General features: G+C 45.5%; 2 protein-coding genes across 5 annotated transcripts in view; one reads left to right on the forward strand and one right to left on the reverse strand.

The window, feature by feature from the left end:
• The window catches only part of znf704 (zinc finger protein 704), a 39156-nt gene extending 24585 nt beyond the window's left edge, over positions 1 to 14571 (forward strand). Inside the window, exons 3-9 of the mRNA XM_058046869.1 lie at positions 4824 to 4927; positions 5445 to 5722; positions 6666 to 6766; positions 6839 to 7133; positions 7219 to 7353; positions 8202 to 8293; positions 8367 to 14571. Coding sequence (XP_057902852.1) covers positions 4824 to 4927; positions 5445 to 5722; positions 6666 to 6766; positions 6839 to 7133; positions 7219 to 7353; positions 8202 to 8293; positions 8367 to 8481 — 1120 coding nt within the window. The 3' untranslated portion in view covers positions 8482 to 14571. The remainder of the gene's footprint in view (positions 1 to 4823; positions 4928 to 5444; positions 5723 to 6665; positions 6767 to 6838; positions 7134 to 7218; positions 7354 to 8201; positions 8294 to 8366) is intronic.
• Positions 14572 to 14657: 86 nt separating this feature from the next.
• Positions 14658 to 21401, reverse strand: tpd52 (tumor protein D52). Of its 4 annotated transcripts, none has more exons than XM_058046883.1 (7): positions 21235 to 21401; positions 17324 to 17457; positions 16844 to 16992; positions 16207 to 16308; positions 15549 to 15590; positions 15273 to 15321; positions 14658 to 15183 (listed from the first exon to the last, which is right to left on the reverse strand). In XM_058046883.1, exons 1-7 carry the CDS (start codon positions 21251 to 21253, stop codon positions 15067 to 15069), a joined length of 612 nt encoding a protein of 203 aa, XP_057902866.1. In that variant the 5' UTR covers positions 21254 to 21401; the 3' UTR covers positions 14658 to 15066. The 4 variants fall into 4 exon arrangements, with proteins under 4 accessions (XP_057902866.1, XP_057902864.1, XP_057902865.1 ...); XM_058046881.1 differs by lacking the exon at positions 21235 to 21401 and adding an exon at positions 18228 to 18858; XM_058046882.1 differs by lacking the exons at positions 15549 to 15590; positions 21235 to 21401 and adding an exon at positions 18228 to 18695.
• Positions 21402 to 22733: the final 1332 nt, after the last annotated feature.

Genomic DNA, 22733 nt, shown 5'->3' on the forward strand with positions numbered 1-22733 from the left:
CACTACCAGTGGCTCCAGGCCAGTGCATATGTTGTTATGACTGGGATGATGACACAGGCCTTTGATTAGTCGACTGCGTGTGCGTGTTTTCTAGAACAGATGTGCCCTCAAGACCCCAGACAAAAGTAGCGGCATTGTGTTTACCTAAGGGTGACACTGATCCAAATTATTAAATAAAACATCTGACCCCAAAGTCTTGGGATTCTTCCTAAATCCGGTAGTTTTTTTGTCCTGTTTCCAAACACTGAAACAAACCCAGTGTTAACGAGAAAGGACCAACACTAGAAGCTTACATAAACAGCCCCTTCAATGAAACCCATAGTAGTCCACGTTCCCAATCTCTGCTATTAAGTTATGCCAATGTGCTTTGGAGAAAAAAAACTGGGCCATTAAAATCAACAGATGAGTGCAAAAGCAAGATTATTTTTAAGACCATATCCTCTCCATGTCCACTTAAGCTCCCGGTTGCCAAACAACTGAATGCTCTTGTGTTCATGTGATGGGCTTTTGCGGTGATACAGCTGCTGGCAGCACCTGTCCAAACCTGGCATGCACCCTCGTGTTTAGAACAAGACACACATACGCTTTTGTATACTGGCCGGACATTTCTTTAACATATCCCATACGCGGCTTCATCTCGGTACCCGGGCCCTAATGACATGCACAGAAGAAGGTCAAGGAGGATTCCACCTGTCAATCAACGGCAGCAGAGTCCTTCATGCAGATTACTTCTGATGTGGCGAGCGGGGGCAGAGATGAGATAAGACGGCGGCGAAGATGATTTATATGAGGAGACGTATAGCGGAGGAAATAGGCGTCATAGTCCAGTGGGTGTAATAAATGAGTGAGACCTCCCCTCGCTATTCGGTATCACAGTGACGGGCCAATCCAAACACACACATCTTTCTCGGTCACATATTTTCCCCCCACAAGCATAACACGATGAAGCTGGCCGCGTGGGAGAGAAAAGTTAGCAACTGGGAAGACATTCCGGCCGAGGCTGAAGGGAGGATGAGGATAAAGAGGATGGACTAGAGAGCGTAGGAGTGAGGTGTGTGCTTGGCAGCCGCGGTCCGGGTTTCAGGACTTTGGAAGGAGGGGGAATTCCTGCAATCCACCGCACCGTTCAGTTCAGCTGCCTACATTAGGAATGATTGATCACTGTGGGGCGACTTGGAAAGTAAAGACACCTGGATATTTTAGGCCTGTTTGTGTGCACCGCGACTGACCTCCGCGTCGCGACCATTTAGTCCCAGACAAAAACCGGCAAAACATCCACTCAGGAAAGATTATTTTGTTGTTGCGACAGGGTCACTCAATTTAGCCAAATATGCTAACGTTATTGTAAGGGGTGTCACGTGACTATACGCAATGTTGGGCTTACGAGACGAGTAAAGTACACCGAAAAATTCATTCATTCATTCATTCATTTTCTACCGCTTATCCTCACGAGGGTCGCGCTGGTGCTGGAGCCTATCCCAGCTGTCTTCAGGCGAGAGGCGGGGTACACCCTGGACTGCCAGCCAATCACAGGGCACATATAGACAAACAACCATTCACACTCACATTCATACCTATGGACAATTTGGAGTCGCCAATTAACCTAGCATGTTTTTGGAATGTGGGAGGAAACCGGAGTACCCGGCGAAAACCCACGCATGCACGGGGAGAACATGCAAACTCCACACAGAGATGGCCGAGGGTGGAATCGAACCCTTGTCTCCTAGCTGTGAGGTCTAACCACTCCGCCCTACACCGAAAACTAAATGACAATATACTAACAGACTTTCCACTACATTACTCTTCTGCACTCTGTGTGTATGCTAGTGGGCCTGTGTCCACCCACAGAGACAAAGAGACTGTATGACTGCAAAAGGGCTCACTCCGTCCATGCCGTTGTTCAACAGAACAACCCCGCCAAAGAAACTGTCTTGTCCCCAAGACAGAGTCCAGTTTTTGCTGCCTCACACATCAGAGAATGGACGAGGAGAAATGGCTGGTAGACACAGGAATGACACAAGCTTATTTCTCCCTGCTAATATCACCATCGCATCACTACTCTGCATTAATTATTGAAATCCTAAGAAGTATTTATATTCCTGTACTGTTTCCCTCGTATTGTTTATAAGTCGGTTAAATCCAGATGTCTGGAGCGTGCCTAAGTAAGTGCTGAATGACTTACTTGGGGGTGGCCATGTGGGGGAACAGAATTGTTTTTTGTGTCTTCAACAAAGAGAACCACATTTCATTGGATCCCTTCAGCCAGTAACTTTAACCCTTGTTATTGTCTTTTCTACCGCCATGTGTTTTGCTGGAAACTGGACACTGCCGCTCCCCCTAACCGAAGCAGCGGCACACACCTTTGCTCCCATCCGGAATCGCAGCTTCCCTCTTTTGTGATGCTTTTAAGTGTATGAGCAGCTTGTGTGGCCGCAGTAAAGGTTTCGGCATCGCAACGCATTAAAGGTGTCACGACACGGCACACAAGTTTGGTCTACAAGATGAGATTAGAACATTACTTTTGGTGATGATGATGGATAATGTGTACATCAAATAAATATTTGTCCGTATACCCCTGATACTTTACTGCTCTATATTTGCTACCAATCATTTAATTTGATGTTATTTAACACATGCACAATATTTAATATTTAATTTTATATATGGTAATTGCAGGGCTGCATGGCGGTCGAGTGGTTAGAGCGTAGACCTCACAGCTAGGATACCAGGGTTCAATTCCACTCTCTGTGTGGAGTTTGCATGTTCTCCCCGTGCATGCGTGGGTTTTCTCCGGGTACTCCGGTTTCCTCCCACATTCCAAAAACATGCTAGGTTAATTGGCCACTCCAAATTGTCCATAGGTATGAATGTGAGTGTGAATGGTTGTTTGTCTATATGTGCCCTGTGATTGGCTGGCCACCAGTCCAGGGTGTACCCCGCCTCTCGCCCGAAGACAGCTGGGATAGGCTCCAGCACCCCCGCGACCCTCGTGAGGATAAGCGGTAGAAAATGAATGATTATGGTAATTGCTTTATTTCCACACAATAATAGTAAGTAATAATAATGATAATAGTAAGCAGTAGTAACCTTTACAGTACCATTTCAATTGTATCCCTGGGCTAGTTGAGGCAGATGTCCGCCTCTTCTACATAAGACTTGCGGCCGATTGGTCCACTCTTTATACGAGATGACAAACACCAGGAGTTAAGCAAGTGTTTAGTGTTTTGATGCCAGCCAATTAAAAAGCTTTATTGGCTGCATTTCAAGGCATTCATCATATATATCAATGGCATGCACTGTAATATCTTTGCCCCCCCCCCCCCCCCTCGAAGACAAGATGAAATCAAATGCATCTTCTTCTGTTAAACGTGCATTATTGCTGTAAACAAGCTGATTGCTGCTGCTGGTGTTCCTTTTTAGGAAAGCCTCGTGGGGGTCACAAGATGTTTTATTGCCAGTTCAGCCAAGATGGTTGGACGGGAACACAACACGCACTCCCCGCACACACGCTGACATATGAAAGCCATTCCTCAGCGTTGACTGACTGATCCATTAGGCGTCCCACCAGGTCTCGTGAGCGTTGCAGCGGCCTTGTGTTAATTACGCACATAATAAGCACTTGGACGCCAACCTACTCGCTCTAATGACGAGCCAGCGTCGCCTTCCCGCTGCCGCTCGTACATCACCGTCTTAATTATTGAGCCTCTAATGTGTTTCCCCAAGATTTACTTGTACTTTTTCAGCCAAAGCGCGATTATGGATCTATCTGGTTGCCATGGAAATCCACCGCAGCCTCCCAAGGTGACCAGGAAGTGTTCTTTTTGTTTTTTTTACGACACCGTAGCACCGCAGGAGGGGGTTATGGGTAAAAGTGCACAAGCTGCTTGTTTGATTTATGAGGAGGCTGTAATGACATCATATTCAACAGAGGGATGCTTCATAAATTAGACGTCGCCTAATGGAGCCTGCCGGCTTTGTTAGCATCTCCTCTCCTGCCTCCTTTTTTCTCCTTTCCTTCTCATGCAACCTCTTGGCACGTCTGACCTGGACTTTTTTCAGGCCAGGCATTGACCGCATTCTTTTCCGTCTTATAAAATAGGAGCAGTCAAGTGTACATTAAAGGTGGTTTCTTTTGTCCTCCTACCTTTTTTTTCCCTTGCCTCTCCTCCACCTGTTGAATCCTTTAGTCCTTGACGGCCGCATTCCTGACTACTTTACACAATACAAACACTTCAAGCAGGGGTGCTTTTTACACTTTTTCCATGTAGTTTAAAATGAAAGGATTTTCTTTATTCTTTACATACTTTTTTCTTGGCATGTTAAATTGCGCAAATGTAAACATGTGAGGTTCCTCAATGTAACAAGTCAACCATGGCCTGTGTGGTATCCATAGCGATTACAATGCAGCATCTCCAACTATTTCATCTTTCAGCTTGTTTTTCCCCACCTTCCCAAAAACCAGCAGGCAATTTCATCATCTTCGCATTAGGCCTGACTTTGATGCCTCGCTCACAAAACACACACGAACCCACGCGTACAGTAGCACGTGAGGCTAATAACAGCGGCATGCACCGTAGGTATTTGACAGGGATGCTCGCCCTCTCTGAAGAAGACACCAGTGAGGATTAAGGCATCCCTTCTTTTAATGAGCTCCGGACGTACGTTAATTAGAAGAGGCAAATCCGTACGTTGCTCAGAGTGTGTTTTACAGGCTTTAGTAAACACATCAGTTGCATTTATAAACAAAAACAGTGGTTTGTCGACGCTACGGAACCCGTAACAGAAGAGGCTAACTTTTGTATTTTTTCTTTGTTGTGAAACAGGCGGTCGGAGGAGGAAGTAGACATGGACAAGGTGACGGCTGCCATGGTGCTGACCAGCCTGTCCACCAGCCCGCTGGTCAGGAGCCCGCCCGTCAAAGTCAGCGGTGAGCCTCGCTTGAATCATCTGTGTTGTGAACATACGTGTCCAGTATCACGCAGAAACACATGTATGATATTTCTATCTCAGTTGGTCACATGCACACTGAAATGTTAGCCCACTGGAAACACTGTTGCGAACCAAAACAGCAGCACCCACTGAGGAAACGTGTACCCCGTGTGGTATTATACTCCGGTACAGTGACAGCAATGTTCTCCATGGCGACATACACCTTATTCTCGCCACCCAGTCCCCCTTTGTTCTTGTTGTTTCTTCGTATTTCTTCTTATATTTCTGCTATAACAGTACAGCTTCTTATTGGGAGAGTTTCTATCACAACGCTCTTTTATTGAGCAGATATTGAAAAGAAGCATGTCTTTGATCTGAAACAAGAAAGACCCTGAAAAAGTCTAGCCTCGCATTTCTTCTCCCTTTGTACACACACAGCGGTGCCTTTTGTGTGAAGTGCAAATAAACTTGTCTGAATTTAATTGACTTTCCCACCATGAATGTTTTTCTTTAAGAGGCCCTGAGCGGCTCCTGGAAGGAGAACGGCTCGGCGGGACCCTTCACCCCGTCCAGCAACAGCTCGTCGGGGGGCTACTGGAGCTGGTCCGCTCCCAGCGACCAGTCCAACCCGTCCACACCCTCCCCGCCGCTCTCCGCTGACAGCTTCAAGCCCTTCCGCGTGCCCAGCCTGGGCGGCGTGGGGAACGGCCCCGTCGGGCCTGAGGACCCCAGCTTGGACGAGCAGGATGGCAGCAGCCTGCTCTTCGACGAACCCATACCACGCAAGCGCAAGGTGGGGGGGGAACTCGTACACACTAATATACGTAACAGTAGCTCTCGTGATGGGCGACCAATATTGTATCAGTTCCTGTTTGTTGAACTGGAGGATTGCACAGTTTGGTAGCAACCAGCAGAGGGCGCAATTTATTCTTACCCAACTAGTCAGCTTCCTAAACGGGCCGTTCCACGTCCTTTTGTCCCGCTTTTCCCCTTGTTTTTCTGTAGTTTAAACAAGGCGCTTAATGTTTCATTGTTCTATAAACCAAGGGATCTCGAATACGCTCTACCCAGGACTCCACCCTCTGGGGTCCCTTTTTATTTTACTACCCTTTGGATAATACGCCTGAAATGGACGTGCGGCAATGTGCTCCCGTGGAGTCTTTGTTATAAACACACACACACACACACATCACCGCAGCTCATGCCTGCACTCTGCTGACATCTCATCACAACCTCAGCTCGGTGTCACCCCTCCTCCTCATCAGCCATGATCCTTTCCCTACTCCTTCCGCCGTCATCCCACCATGCATTCATGCCGCATGTGGCAACATGGCCACCGTGTTAACTGGGGAGCAACACAAGCAGGCCGCGCGTGTGTGTGGAGCGAGCTAGGCTGAAAACGAAGGATTAAAGTGGGGAGGAGTGGGGAAAAGGAGAAAAAAAGATCCCCACCACGTGACATACGCATTACACGCATGGAGGCGATGTTTGGCATGACATTATTAACACGCTCCTTATTTAATTACCTGTGAAATGCTGGGAAGCACTGCACAGGAATAATGCACCAGGGATACATGATTGTTGGCTTGTTTTTGTGAGACCAGACAAAACATCTTGTCAAAATGAAATCAGCTTCCTAAGTGGTTTGAGAAAGGGGGGGGGTGGGGTGCAATCATGAAAAACATCATCTCTCTACTGGTGGACGCCGCTTTAATGACATTTCCTGCCTTGTGTAGAACTCCATGAAGGTGATGTTCAAGTGCCTGTGGAAGAACTGTGGCAAAGTGCTGAGCACCTCCGCTGGCATCCAGAGGCACATCCGCACCATCCACTTGGGGTACGACACACACACACACACACACACACACACACACCGTTTTTTGTTTTTTAACGCTGACTTCTTGCTTAGGCGTAACTGCGACTCGGACTGCAGCGACGGTGAGGAGGACTTCTACTACACGGAGATCAAGCTCAACACCGACTCGGTGGCCGAGGGCCTGAGCAGCCTGTCCCCCGTCTCGCCCTCTGTGCTCTCCCCGCTTCCGCCTTTGAACCCGGCTCTCAGCCAGCCGCCCGACTCCCACAGGCCGCCGCACCCGCCGCCACCCTGCGACACCAAGGAGCCTCACGCCGGCAGCGCCACGCCGCTCAGCCGCTCTGCGCCCAGCGCGCTCTACCTCATCCACACGGACCACGCCTACCAGGTGAGACCACGCCCTCCACACACACACACCCACACCTCCTTTCCTCTGTGCAGCCCCTTTTTGACCCTCTGACCTCCGCCCTCAGGCCACGGCCCCGGTGTCCATCCCGTCCAACGGCAGCAACTCCGCCGGCTCCGCCTCCAACAGCTTCACTCCCACCAACAGCTCCAGCTTTAGCATCTCCTGGCAGTCGCCACCCGTCACCTTCACGGGCAACACGGTAAGGAAACGACAACACAAGCAGCTTTAGACGCTTTTTTGCTCAATTAAAACTTCATAAAACCGTAGCTTTCACTTTTACTGAAACATTATTTGAAATAAGAATAAAACTAATAGAATAAATCATATTATATATCATTAAATATTAAAACAGTGATTGAGTGGTTAGCGCGCAGGCCTCACAGCTAGGAGACGCAAGTTCGATTCCACCCTCGGGCATCTCTGTGTGGAGTTTTCATGTTCTCCCCCTTTTCATATTCATTTTGTATATCTACAATAAATGTAGTTGCATCATAAAGATAATGTAATGTAACAAATGGGCGGTAAGGCGGTCGAGTGGTTAGCGCGCAGACCTCACAGCTAGGAGACCAGGGTTCGATTCCACCCTCGGCCATTTATGTGTGGAGTTTGCATGTTCTCCCCGTGCATGCGTGGGTTTTCTCCGGGTACTCCGGTTTCCTCCCACATTCCAAAAACATGCTAGGTTAATTGGCCACTCCAAATTGTCCATAGGTATGAATGTGAGTGTGAATGGTTGTTTGTCTATATGTGCCCTGTGATTGGCTGGCCACCAGTCCAGGGTGTACCCCGCCTCTCGCCCGAAGACAGCTGGGATAGCTTCCTCTTGAGGAAAAGCGGTAGAAAATGAATGAATAATATAACAAATATTACATATAAAAAAAATAATAAAAAGAATATATGTGATAGATACATATATAAAATAAAAAATTATCGTAAATATAGTCACATAATGAAATAATAATATCACTAATATGATGTGATAATAAATCATTGAAATTCCCCGTCAAATATTTATAAAATACCCTAAAATGGGACCTTTTCCTTCAGGCATCTCCCAGTAAGAGTCATGTCTTCGGGGAGCAGCGTTCCCAGACCATCGCCGTCCTCTCGTCCCCGCCCAGAGCCACCACAGCCCTCAGGTACGGACCCCGCCCATCTTTTGGGAGCACACTAAAACACCCATCCAATATTGCATCATCCCCCCCTCTGCAGCCGTAAGGTGCGTGGCGAAGGCAAGAAGTGCCGCAAAGTGTATGGGATGGAGAACCGTGACATGTGGTGCACCGCCTGCCGCTGGAAGAAGGCCTGCCAGAGATTCACCGACTGAGTCCCGACGTCTCGCACGCGTCGCGCCTCGATGTCATTTTAACGCGTGGAAGGTGGTGTGGTGTGGTGGGGGGCGGGGCCTCATGTTGCATGCATTCTCTTCAGCTCAGAAAACGCAAATCTGTCCGTCAAGCTCTGGCTCCGCCCCCTTGCAGCTCAGCAAGCAGATCCATTCCAGCAGTGGGCGGGGGAAGCGGGGATGTTTCCCCCGCCTCGCCTCGCCATCTCTTTCATTCCCGCTTTTGGGAAAACCCAGTGCAGCTAAAGCGTATCTTTTTTTTCTTTACTGGTTTTGTTTGTCTGTGTTGCATCTTTCGATATTTTGTTCTGGTTCTGGTTCCAACACCAAGGAACGAAGGGTCCAAAAGACTGAAAACTTTGGTTTTGGCAACAAAGACAACTTTTTCTGTATCCAAAAGAAGACATCTCGTCTTTTGAAGACTTTTCCCCAGGAAATGCGCCGGCATCACGTCCTGTCCGAGCTAGCGCACCTGAGGGAACGCGTGGCGATTTTGGGAACAGGAGTCATTTTTTTCGTTTGCTTTTATCAGGGATCGGGATGCTAACGGCAGCAGAAACCAGCAGCTCATTGTGGACTTGTTCCTCCAATCGCAACCAAAAGCTCTTTTATCTTGCGTTTTTCTTACGGTGCCATGTTTACGCTTGTTTCGTCTTCTCTTTTGGTCAAACCAAGACTGTTTAGCGAGGAAAAAAAAACCACGTCGTGAAATAGAAGCGTCCACCACCCTAAAGCCCCCCCACCCCACGCCTTCCTCCTCTTCCCCAAGGGAGCAACATTAGTTTTTATTCACGCTTTTTGGCACTCGCGATCCAACCAAAGGAGGAAGGCCGGAAACCAAAAGAGAGGCACTTATGGGAGCACTCCCGGGTTATAGATGTGTAGGCAGGCGGTCATGTGACATCACAGGACGCCAGCAAGGTTTAAAAAGCACTTGATTAGGTCACTGTGTAGTTTGCTTTTTTTGAATGTTCACTCATATTTTTTTGTTATTGTCGCTAGTTGGCTAAAAGGCGGAAAACAACTTCGTTAAAGCCAAAAAAAAAAAAGTTTACAGATTTTTTTCTTTTGCGACTTAACACGTACCGATGTATCATTTTTTTCTGAATTTGTATCCATTTGAGTCTTTATTTTTGTCATTTATTCTGTGTTACGCCACAAAAGTGTTGCTATGCTGTTTAAGTAGTTTGCTTGTTAAGCACGACACAAGTGGTGCGGCCGTCACGCTTCTGGTGCTGTGGAATGGAGCGCCGACCTTAACATCGCTTCCTTCAAACAAACAAAAAAACACACAAAAAGAATCATTGTGCTTCTTCCGTATTCCGTTGGGAATTAACAAACAAAATGTACCAGTTGTTGATAAAACATCTATATATTCGCAAAGAAAACAAACTTTTTAATTTAATTTGGATTTTGATGCTTTCCATATAAATCTATATTCTCTTTTATTTCGTGGCTTTTGTTTTTGTAACGTTGGCTCCTCCTTCACGCTTGCCCGTACCCTGGAAAGCTTCCTGGCTGAAACTGAGCCACGGTGGAAAACTTGGACTTCCTGTCCGTCCTTTGCCACCAACTCGTCCAATCGGATCGTGAGCCCACATTAACGGCCAAATTGGACTATTTCTCTCACTCGTCTATGCTTGGTTTTTGTAAGCAAAACATGGACTTCATAGCTAACTAACTTTTTACGCACCAGGATTACCCGCTACACTTGCCTCCGAGCCTTTTGAGATATTTTTGAGTTCAGGACACTCAAAAAAGATGGTTATTTTGTTAAAAATATGTTTATTTACCCTTTTTCTCGATAGAATAAGACCGTGTTTACAAGTTGTTGGCCTTGGCGGAGGTCTATTTGACAAGCAGGCGCAAAACCTGACAAATAACCCGTTTTAACATTTTATCCGCCAACATGGCCTCCGGCACGTGATAGCGCTCGTTTTTAGTTAGGCTTGCGCTAAATGAGAGAGGCCAACATTAGCACACAAACGAGGCTAGCAAACACACAATTAAAAAGGCGCCGGTGTGTTGTGATGGGAATACTAGTCATGTGACAGGAATACTTATGAGGAGGGGCAGCTGCTTGCCGCTTTTGTTCTCCTTGCTGGTGTTTACCCGCTGAGATGACGCCTTTCTTTAAAACAAAACAAAACAGGCCGCTCTGGTGGTGATTTATAAGCTCAATGACAATAAAACACAATGTCATTATTCCGCTTTTGGGAAAGGTGTTAAAATCAACATGTGTGAGTTATGAGGGCCTCCCCTCTCTCTCTCACACACACACACACACACAAATATATTTATGTGTGTGTATTGTATGCACATTCTATTTGGAACAACACCCTTCACATGTTGACAGTTGAATAAGCTTTGCTTGTTTACAACCCGCGATGGCATGTGTTGGCCACCAGAGGGCGACATTTGTCATCTAATCTTCTACCCAGTCAAGCTAAGCTACACTGTACTTACTCGATGTGCTGTGTCAACCTACACTATGTGGCACGTGACTCTCACGCTTTTCTTTGCATTACCTTTTAAATCAGGATTCACTCTGGATCCGGATCTGGAATTGGGCTCCTCTTCATTTATAGTAAAAAGCACAGAATTTGATCAAATGTAGATCTTAGTCAGGATCTTTATCCAGGATTTACTTTTGAGCATGATCTGGATTTGCAACAGGACCCCCAAAACATGAGCTGATTAAGATCAAATCTGGACTGTAGCTTAATCAGGTTCCAGATCAGATCCTTTACAGATATAAATGAGTTCAAGAAACAAACTGAACACGTTTGGAAGAAATGTGGTGTGTAGCTGCAGGATGAACCAACAGAATCAGGATTTGGATCTGGATCATTTTTGTAAAGCTAACGCCCCAAAAAACCTGAACACATTCGGATCAAATCTGTTTTGTCACTAGTTGTAGATATGTCTGAGCTAAGAGTGAATGGATTCACTTTTGACTTTATGATCTGGATACATGGAAAATTGGATCTGGATCGGAACAGATTTATATCAAATCTGATTTGTAGCTTAATTAGGATCCAGATTGTGTTTCCTTACAGACGTGTAAAAAAATGTGTGTAGCTGCAGTATGAACCAACAGGATCATGATTTGGATCCAGATTTTACACCTGGATTGTTTTTGTAAAGATAACTCACACCCCCAGTCAGATCAAATCAGCTAAACAGATGCAAATTAATTTGGATTCAATCTGGTGTGTGTATATATTTGATTTGGATCCTTTTTTGAAACAGAAATAAGGAAAAATATGAAAAGAAATGTATCAGTGAGGATATCTTTGTGTTGGGATGTGGACCTACACCAATCTCAATACTGATCATGTAAACAGATTTGGACAAATTCCGGATCAAATCTGGACCTTTTTTCTAAGCGTCATTCAAACATTTTTCGATCTGGATACGCAAGTAGATGTGAACAGAAATGAAATGAGCTTTGAATCGAATCCGTTTTGTAGCTAATCCAGTTTGGTGTATAGAGCGTAGATGTATGGAGGTATGTCTCCATGGCAACCATGTTGACAGGTTAAACGGGAGGGGGCGGTCCTTCCCACAGACAGGAAAGACGCGACTTTAGCGTCCTCTGAGTCTCTTCTGGATTCCTGAATGTGCCTTGATGGAGCTTCCCCATGGGGAGCCGCCATGTTGGAATGTCTGCGGTGCCGGCCGGCGGGAACGTCTGTGAGATTTAGCGTTCGGAAAGAGGCGGACTTTTGTACTAGGTTGTTTAAAAAAAAAAAAAAAAGAATTCCCCGTTTTTCTTTGTCGTTCTTCTCGAACGGCTCCCGTTTTCTCCCTTCCTACCAAGGGCTTGTACATAATTCCCCGTCGGTGTCGTGTTTGGGGAAATCACGGAAAGCCTCACTAACTCAGTCAGCAAGCAAGCAGCGCGCGCAACAGCCAATGAGAACGCCCGCTTTTAGAGCACGAGCCACACCTCCTTCAATTTGTGTCAGCCCGGTAAAAAAAAAAAAAAAAAAAAAACCGGGAACGATGCAGATCGTGAATATGCAACCGGGGCCTTCTCATTGGCTGTTGGACTACAAAGATGACCTCAACAACCCCATTAACTGTCGCAAAGTAAGTGTAAATAGTCCGCCCAGGTGCATGTTGCATGCTAACCGTCCCTGTTCACCTCCTTGTCACGTGTCGTCCACATTTTGGCCCGCATTTTTACACCGAAAAATGTCAAAATACAGTCACGTTTTCAAAAAAAATATACATTTTTAGTTCAAGTGACAACAAAATTACGTTACGCTCAAAATGAATGGATTGGTCTCAGTTTAGCTAACGGTATGTTAGCATAGGTTAGCTATGGTCAGAAACATCACCTAAAATTCAAGATGGATGTCATTTCTCATGTTTTGCGGTACAAAGCTGTGATGTGTTAACTCTAAGCTAAACTGTCTTAAACACGTTTTAAGCTAGCCAGGGGCGTTGTTTCTTAGCGGGAGCAGAATCTAGGCAGGCTAATGAGGTTGATGGTTGGATTTTTGGAAGATGAGGTCGCAAATTGCGTCTCTGTGCCCTGGTTTTGTTTTGGTTTTGTCACTTTAACGGCAAAATGAATATGCTAGTACACAAGCTACTGAGGAGTTACTGGCTTGCTAGTTTCCTGTAAGGTAGCTAATTATCGCTCTATCCTTCTCTCTCTCAATATATATATAAATATAGAATTTTTTTGTGTGACAAGAACGTGACCACTAGCGCCAGCATTTTTCTTTTCACCAAACGTCAAAGGAAAGTTGATTCGCCAAAGAGCCGTCCGTCTCTTAGCTTAGCCTAAAATCATGCCGCTAACGGTGACAACAAAGCCGCCAGCTAAGAAAAATCGCTATACAGATGGAAAAGGGTTTTCCAACAAAAAAATCCAAGTCTCCCCTTCAAGCACTTGCAATATATACAGTGTATATAGAAGTATATATGATGGATGTTTTATCGCAAATAGTACTCTATCGCACCAAGGTTTTTTTTTATTTTTATGGCGTTCCACCACGTCGTCACATGAAATAATAATCTTTCCAGAATATTCCATGAAAATTGACTGTTAAATCCTGTATTTTATTTGTGTGTGTGTGTGTGTGTGTGTGTGCGTGTGTGTGCGTGTGCGCGCGCATAGAAAATGCCATCCTTCCTTGTCGTAAAATGTGTTTACTGACACTTGCGTTCTGGTGCTGTTGTTGTTGTTTGTACAACTTTTTTAACTCCAGATGTGACAACACACAAATCTGGAGATTTTAACGGAATAAAGTTTTTTTGGGGTTTGTTTTGTTGGCAGCTCTTTGTTAAAACTTGTGTCCACTTGTCTTTTTTTCCGGTTTCTGTGACGTCATCACTGTTGATTGTAGCAGCGAGCCAAACCTTACATTATATAGTTGTACACATACGTACTATCAAGTGGACGGAATGGTCATATTTGTAATGGCTTTGCCGGATACAACACTTATTTTGACACGACTTACCCGGAGGTAGTCAGTATTGTCTTGGTGTCCTGTCGCCCTCCTCTGTTCAAACTGGGAACTTCATCTAAAAAGTGGTGTTTTTTTGTCCTTTTCTATTAGAAGCTGTACATAGAAATATATTCATTCATTTTCTACCGCTTTTCCTCACGAGGGTCGCGGGGGTGCTGGAGCCTATCCCAGCTGTCTTCGGGCGTAAGGCGGGGTACACCCTGGACTGGTGGCCAGCCAATCACAGGGCACATTCACACTCACATATCACATATCACTCACATATCACATATCACATACCTATGGACAATTTGGAGTGGCCAATTAACCTAGCATGTTTTTGGAATGTGGGAGGAAACCGGAGTACCCGGAGAAAACCCACGCATGCACGGGGAGAACATGCAAACTCCACACAGAGATGGCCGAGGGTGGAATTGAACCCTGGTTTCCTAGCTGTGAGGTCTGTGCGCTAACCCCTAGACTACCGTGCCGCCCATAGAAATATATATATTTTTTAAATTATGATTAGAAATGATAAAATTTAAACAAGTCAAAATAAAACTAAACTAAAAATAAAATCAATTTGTTTTTAATGTTAAAATGCACATTAAAAAAATAACTATCTGGAGGGTTCATGAAGCACTTTAATATGTGGGGTTTTTTTTTTAAACAAAAAAACAACTTTAAGTGCAGTGCAGTGACGAAAGATTTTTATTTTTTTTAACTATTTGACACACACACACACACATTAATGGAAGAGTGTGTAGTTTGTAACATTGCAGCAGCAGCTCTGCCAACAATGATGGACAAATATTGACTTTGGACACACTCACATGGCCCAACCTTGACTATATCTGTGTGTGTGTGGGGGGGGGGGCAGTGGAATGTGTAGTTAGTAGGAAGTAAAGGTGTGGTAGCTTTGTAACAAAAAAAAAAAGAACAGTGTAAAGACGACTTTAAATTAAAGCGACTGGCCTCAAAGTGACAAAACTAAAAGTTGCCAACAGGAGGCGGATGGCACATGAAAAGGTCAAACAGTGACAGACGGCGTTTCCGCGTCAGAGAGGGGTTCGGTTTTGGCCATTTGGTTTTGAGCTGGGTCTCAGTGCATGGGTGTTTCCTGGGTGGGCATGTCCTCCTGTTGAGGCTCTGTGGAGGGAACGCCGCTCTCTTGCTCACCGACGACATCGGCGCTTGACGCTGACGGACTCATCATGCTCTAAAATAAAGATATTGTTAAATAGATACATCATATACAGTCAATCCATAACAGTCATGACAAATATTGTGCATTTTATTTCTTTTTACCTTCCATGTCTCCACTTTTTCCCCAAAGGACTTGAAAGTCGGGGCATTCCTGAAAAAAATCATTAAATAAATAATGCGAGTCGCCAGCCACTGACTTGCAGGTTATGATTCAATTACGTCATACGTGCTAAATATATTTAAAATATTTATTTTTGCAAATACATATAAATATATATTTAAAAATGTGTTTATTTTTGTAGCATTTTTTGCCATCTTTGGGAAGCTTTTTAAAAGTTAGACATAAAAAAAAAAGAGCGACAAAAGTGACAGCCTTACCTCATGACAGGCATGCTAGCAGAGTGCTGCAAAGAGCGCTTGCTAGTCGGCAGCGTTAAAAAAAAATAGAGTTGGGGGGGGTTGGATTAGTGGTCGTTGCAGCATCACAGGCACACTTTTACTACACACACACACACACACACACACACATACACATACACACACACACACGCACGACTGAGTGGTGTTGATCCTGCTACATCCTATTAAGCCTGATTGTGAGTGAGTGTGCTTATCCTTTGTACTTTGGGAGGGGGGGCACAATCTCATTTTGAGAACCCCCCCCCCCCCCCACACACACACACACACACTCTTTGACCCTGATTGCACCCCCACCCACCCACTCATGCACAAGGTTGCATTTCTAAGCAATCAGCAGCTTTGAGGAGCCTCATAATCTTGTTAGCATTTTGCTAATCCACACATGGGGGACAAGACAGAGCCTCACTTAGTGTGTTTGTGTGTGTGTGTGGAGGGGGGGGTTAAATGTATAAGGGGGTTTGATATGGGGGGGGCTTAAAATAGCATTAGCATTATGATTAGGATGACAGAGCAACAAGTGTGTCTAACTAGGAAACTGACTGAAGAAATTCCATCTAAATCATCCACGGGGGGCAGGGGGATGGGGGGTAGGGGGTGGGTCGTGTTGGGGCCTCACCTGACATCCTCCAGCCTGCGACTGATGGCCGAGCTCACGTTGGAGAAGGCCGCCGTGGCCTTGAGGCCGGCGTGTGACAGCGTCTCGGATGTCCTCTTATAGCTGAAACAGAAAGAAACAAGTTGAAAATGTGCCCCCCCCAGCCCCCACACTCCCCACCACCCCCACAGCGAGCGGCAGACGGGAAGTCATTTCCTGCCAAGGAGAGAAGGTCCATACTTGACTGAGCCGCGAGGAAATGACAGCATAGCAGACAAACGCAACACCCCCCGATAGTCGCCGGGGTCTCAAATAAGTCAAACGGCTGTGGCTGTAGGCAACCTCCTCAGCCCACAAGTTGGCAGCATGTTCCAGGCGGCTCACGGGCACTACGAATGGTGGCGGTCGCTTCCGACATTGCTTTACAGAAAATAAAACCTCAAGTCTTTCTTTCTGAGCATCAGTCAGCGTCCATGTTGTAATGTGTCGCCCCCTACGGGGCTGGAGTGGAACAACCCTTGTACCAAATGCCGGCCTACCTTTAACACAAACATGGTATTAGCTTTTTGTTGTTATTGTGCTTTCGGTGTCAACACTGCCTTCAACTTCCTGTTTACGGCACGGCGCCCACTCCCCCGCCCCGACGAGGAGTACGTACGCCGAGGAGGTGGTGACCTCCTGCCAGGTCTTGGTGAAGTTGTGCTTGAGCTCGTTGAGAGGCGTCACTCCCAGCTTCCTCTTGATGTCGGCCAGCTGTCGCTCCTTGGCCGCCAGCACCTGGGACAGCGTCTGGATCTCGTCCTCCACCTGGACACAACCAGTGGCGAGTTATGGCTTTTATGGGCATGCCACGTTAGCGTGGGCGAGAGACGATGCCCTGCTGATTAGCTGCTAGAAACTTTCAAAAATAGAGTAAAAGTCAGTTTTTAGATGACTTCTTTTTTTAAACAAGCTCCACTCGTACCTGAAGCACAGAGCTAATCCTCTTCACGTTCAGAAACGCCCAAGAATACCTTATATAATAACCATCTGTCACAGAATGTCGTGTTTGGCTTATGCTAACGCTAATGTTAGCCAGCCTGTGGAACCTCACTCCATTCTCTATAAACCAGGCTCTAATATGTGTAATGTCACTAACCTTGAGTAGCTCTATTTGTAGATCCTGGCGCTCCTCCTCCGTCATGGCGAGGGGAGGTGACGAGGGACCAACAGTCATGGCCGCGTCCTGTCCCACCTCGGCGACAGGATCGAGAAGATGCCGCTGCTGGTGACCTGAGAGGTAAACAAACACATTTTTTAATTTTTTAATCATCATGCACACTTGACTGCGGTGTGGAACGCGGCCCACAGGTGGCGCTGTCGGCCCAGTCAACAACAAAACAAGTCCCACCTCTTATTGATAGACAGAACAAAGAGGCGTGTCCAAAAACTTGTAAGGAATGTTACATTGGAGGGTTGATTTATCTTGTAATACCACTTTACGCCAATGGGGGTGATATTGAGTCAGCTTGAGGAAAAGAAAAAACAGAACGCTACAAAATGGGACCCGGAAAATAAGTTTAAGGGGGAGTTGGTGGGGTTGCTGTAGCGGAAGATGCTAGCTTAGCGGTTCCACATATTTATTATCTAACAGAAGCTTCAATTTGTACACATTGTAGGTGTTATTCTTGGCGAATTCCCAGGAAGTGAACCATATGTAAGGACGTGGTCATAGTATGCTGCCCCCTTTTGGTCGCTAGCATAGTACTGCTACAATGTTTAGACAAAGCTCCATCTCCTGGTAGAAAAAAAGGATTTAAAGTGAAACTTGATTTAAACTCCCACTTTTTTTTAACCACATTACATGCCAGACAAAAAGAGGAAGTTTCAAGTCTAAAGACAGAAGTTTGCCAGATGACTTCCTGTTTGTTAGCGCCACACAAACATCAAGTGACGAGCTGCTGCATACAAAGAGTGAATTGAATGACGGCCATGATGAGATCATTGGGCCACAAACAAAGCCTTCTTCTTCTACTTCCACACCCAACCCGTTGACGTTTTACCTCGGCTCAGGGGGGCCGGCGAGCTGGGCGGCGTGTCGCTGGAGGCGGGCGACAGGTACAGGTAGCTGGCATTGACGCCTTGCTCAAAGTCAAAAGGCGAGCGGTACTCTTCCAGAGGCTCCATGTTCTCCGATCGCTCCTCTCCTAAGGATCTCCACCGATGGCGTGCATGTGACTCATCCTTGTTGGACTTCCCGCTCCTTCTTCAGTCCATCCTTTCCAACACTGAAGTGTAATGTTGCGTGCTCCTGCTTCCCACCCTCTCATCCATCCATCCATCCATCCATCCATCTATCCATCTATCCATCCAGGAGATGGCTGCCGCTCACGTGACCTGCCCCGCTCGCCGATGAAATGAAAAGCGTAATCTGCAGTGTCCCAGATTACAGCCAAGCGCTAATCCGGGCCGGGCCTGTGCATCTTGGAGCGGCGGTAATGCTAGTCATCCGGAATGACGGTGGGGGGGCAAGAGGACGCCAGAGGCAAGACAGTGTGTGTGTGTGTGCATGTGTGTGTGTGTGTGTGTGTGTGAGGCTGCAAAGGCATCCCTAATAATATGACAGCTGCTCTCAAGGATGGAAAGGAACAGCAGGATGCTGGAAGGTGATATCTCAAATTAGAAAAAAAGTGAGCGTAAGAGGTCGTCAAGACAACGCGTGGTGGTAGATGATCACCACGTATCCTGCTGGGCATCTTCCAGTTGGACCACAAACAAAACACTTTCCATTCATTCATTCATTTTCTACCGCTTTTTCCTCAGGGTCGCGGGGGTGCTGGAGCCTATCCCAGCTGTCTTTGGGCGAGAGGCGGGGTACACCCTGGACTGGTGGCCAGCCAATCACAGGGCACATATAGACAAACAACCATTCACACTCACATTCATACCTATGGACAATTTGGAGTGGCCAATTAACCTAGCATGTTTTTGGAATGTGGGAGGAAACCGGAGTACCCGGAGAAAACCCACGCATGCACGGGGAGAACATGCAAACTCCACACAGAGATGGCCGAGGGTGGAATTGAACCCTGGTCTCCTAGCTGTGAGGTCCAATGAAATCAAAATATGTCATAACTTCAGAAGAAAATTCTCATGTTAGCCAACCTGGGGGAACCTCACTCCATCTCCAGTCTACAACAGCCTGGTTTCCTTCTACATCAGGCTGTATTGTCGATACAGTACATACGTACAGTCACAGTAATACTTTGGAAGGATTGGTCTAATGTCCCGCAGTCGACTCACCAAAGTTAGCTCGCCTGGTGGAACCACTTTAAACCAAGCTGTAAAGTGGATATGGTCTGTATTTCATTAGCTACAATAGCAATACCACAAAAATGTAAGTCTTTTATACAACGTTAGGTATACATTATGTATATTTTGCAACATTACATAGAGTTCATTTTAAGCATCCAGCTAACTTAGCCCCCATGGGGAACCTCACTCCATTTCCATAAGGCAGGCTCTATTGTAAACAAAAACTCAAAAGCTCCTCTTTGTCTTATGCTAATGTAGGATTGAGCTAATGTCCTACAATCAATACGCCAATGTCTGGTGGAACCTCACTCCATTCACTTGTATGATAATAATAATAATAATAATATGAATGCTACTTAGCCACACAAGAGAGCCACAGGTCTGTAAATGAAATAAATCATGTGATTTGGAATGAAATACATTGATCGTCCAAGGCTACCGGTTCATCACATACTGGATTCACAACAAAATGTCCACCAGATGAACTAATTTCATCTCCTGGCTTCAATACTGGGACAACAACGCAGGCCGCATCGTTGAACAAACGGCTGTTTGAGTCCGGCCTGATGAAGTGCAGCATCAGACCAATTAGCCTAATATTTGCGGCATAGCCTGTCACATGACGACGGCCCAAAACGAGAATCACGAGACAGGGCGGCCGCCGTTCTCGTATATGTCAGCGCCTCGCACACGTCCCCTGTTGTTTGTTGATGTTTTGTTTACATGATGTTTTGTTTACATGTCCACAAAAGCCGTATTCAATCAGTAATACGTGATGTTGTTGCTGTCTCTCTGGAGCGGCTTGAAAGCATCCGCTGTGAGTCTCAGTGGAAATCTAATAAGACAGAAACGAGCGCCCATGATCAATCTCATCCCCTCCCCGGTCGACTAAGAGGGGAAAAAACGATGTGAGAGAGAGCCAGACGTTTGCTACCAGCAAGTGATGCCAATTCATGTTATGCAAAGTGAAGTATCCTTGCACTACATGCCGGAAGTGGACCCAACTTCACCAGCTCCAGTGCGGCCTCCACATTAAGCTACAAGACAATTAAATGCTAAAAAAAAAAGATGATTTGCAGATTCAAACCCTGTTTTTATTTTATTTTTGCAGCTTGTCAGCAAATCTTAATGATGAGTCATTCCTTTGGGTGTGAATCAGACACACTCAGGATTCTGGGACTGACAAAACCTGATTGAAGGTATTTATTTGCATGCTTGTGTTGACCTCACACACATGTCCACTTTGTAGCACAATGTGGCAACACATCTGCTGCACATGTTGCCTTCAGGAAATAAAGGCTGCCAACCCATGCGGCAAAACACCCACTGCTCAGGTAGGTAGCATACCTGTGCTTTATTCACTTCCTGCTTTTATTGCAAACAAGCTGCTGACATCTTAGCCTGTTTGCCGACTCATAATCTCAAATATAGAGCGCAGGAACGTTTGCTTAGACAAAGGTAAACACAACAGCCACGTTCATTTTGTGTACAGACACGTTCTAAACCCAATTGTTTGGACTTTTAAAGAGAATGACAAATGATTTCCTCCATTACACCCACTTCCGTTCTAGTTCTGGTACGTTTTCAGCCACTGTCGACGTCACAATTGACTTCAGGGGCAAATTTAGAGCTAACTAAGCTTGAAAAACTATCGCTCAAAGTAAGCTCGGTTGGTTTCCCATTCGTGTGGCTAAAGTTGTATTTTTTTTTAAATCGCACTAAACAGACAACAAAAGGCTGAAAGTAGTGGATTACCTGTCTCTGCATCCTCCATGAGTGCGTCTGAGGAGTGGATTCCGGTGTTAATGTTTTCAAACCGGACGTTTTCGAGCGCCACAAAATGCGGTAAACTCTTCCTGGTCTCTTCTCGCCTTCTTGTTTAGTGCAGCACTGCCATTCGGTTGGCGACGTGGGGGCGTGGTTTGTCTAGTGACGTCAGTGCGTACGAGTGTAAACAGGCGAGCACGTGGGTGTCAAATTTAGGGCTGTCAACATTTTTGGCTAAAGTCATTTACATTTCTCCGTAAAACACCAAGCTGATGTCTAAAAATGAATATTAAACAACATATACATTTTAAAATTATGTTTTGTTTAATAAATCTAAACTGATAAACAGGCTTCAAGCTTGTTGTAATGCTAAGTACACACTTAACTGCACTGTGTGTATACATAGTTAGATTATAGCATATTTGCACCCTAGCTCTTAATAATAGCATGTGCCACAGATCCGCCTGCAAGTGTGCAGTGACCTGGACAAACATTAATGTTATCTAAGGCCCCGCTGCTGTTCACACACTGCCTGTAAAGCCCTTAATTGGACAGCGCTGTAACTTTACACCCCTGCTATGCAAACTATCACAAACAGTAGAGTGAAAGGGAGAGAGGTTCTCATGAACGACCGCCGCTTGCTGGACCTGCACGTAACTGCAGGGACACGCTGTACTGTACTGTACTGTACTCTGCAGAAACACTGTCATACTGAAGGGTGCAGCTTTGCATTCAATATTGGAGGGGGGGGGATGTGTCCTAGTTTGGGGGAAGACTTTGCATTATAATATACATGCAGTTCAACGTGCATTGTCTTGTTTTTAAGATACAATGGTTACAGTAATACATTTAATTGTACTTTTTTTTGCAATGTGTGTAAATCTTGTCAAGAAAAAGCGGCATAAGTTGAGCAGCTGAAATAAAAGGGATCAAGTGCACATTCTTGAAGATAAAAGACCCCTTTAATGTGATTTTATGACTAAAATTAAGCATATTTTATTTGAGGCACACCTTAAAGAGTAAAAAAAAAGGGACGTATTGACCTAAATATTAGCTGGCGTGGAAAAGTTGAGCTGTCTGGCAAACCAACCGTGATATTAATGCCGACACTCTTTAAAAGTACGTTTTAGAAGCTTTTGGTGAAATATGAACTAGTATAAATAGCAGAATACTAAAATAATTCAGTATGCTTTGACATTTGATCATGTTTAGTTTGGTTAAAATGAACTTGTGTGTTTAATGTCCTACTGGTTTGGTCAAGTGTCGGTCCGCCACAAGTATATTTTGGAAGCTTTTGGTGAAATTCTATACTGTTGAATATAATAAAATTAACCAACCAGATACTAATGTATCATAAAAACTGAGCATTAATGTGCTCACTTTATGCTTATGCTCTAAGAGTACGAGTGAAATGCACCAAAGTACTTTTTTGTGAACACAGCCTCATATTTGGGTCAATACAGTAAAGTCATTTAAAAAGCACATAT

Source organism: Doryrhamphus excisus, chromosome 14 (assembly GCF_030265055.1).
Source record: "Doryrhamphus excisus isolate RoL2022-K1 chromosome 14, RoL_Dexc_1.0, whole genome shotgun sequence".
In the NCBI taxonomy this organism is placed as follows: domain Eukaryota; kingdom Metazoa; phylum Chordata; class Actinopteri; order Syngnathiformes; family Syngnathidae; genus Doryrhamphus; species Doryrhamphus excisus.

What these genes read in the sequence shown, in the direction of transcription:
- tpd52 (XM_058046881.1), bottom strand. Translation starts at nt 18,351, where the DNA reads ATGGAGCCTCTGGAAGAGTACCGCTCGCCTTTTGACTTTGAGCAAGGC. An exon ending in GCCGGCCCCCCTGAGCCGAG is followed by an intron (nt 17,458 to 18,227) that starts GTAAAACGTCAA and finishes TTTACCTCTCAG; the next exon opens with GTCACCAGCAGCGGCATCTT. An exon ending in TACAAATAGAGCTACTCAAG is followed by an intron (nt 16,993 to 17,323) that starts GTTAGTGACATT and finishes GGTTGTGTCCAG; the next exon opens with GTGGAGGACGAGATCCAGAC.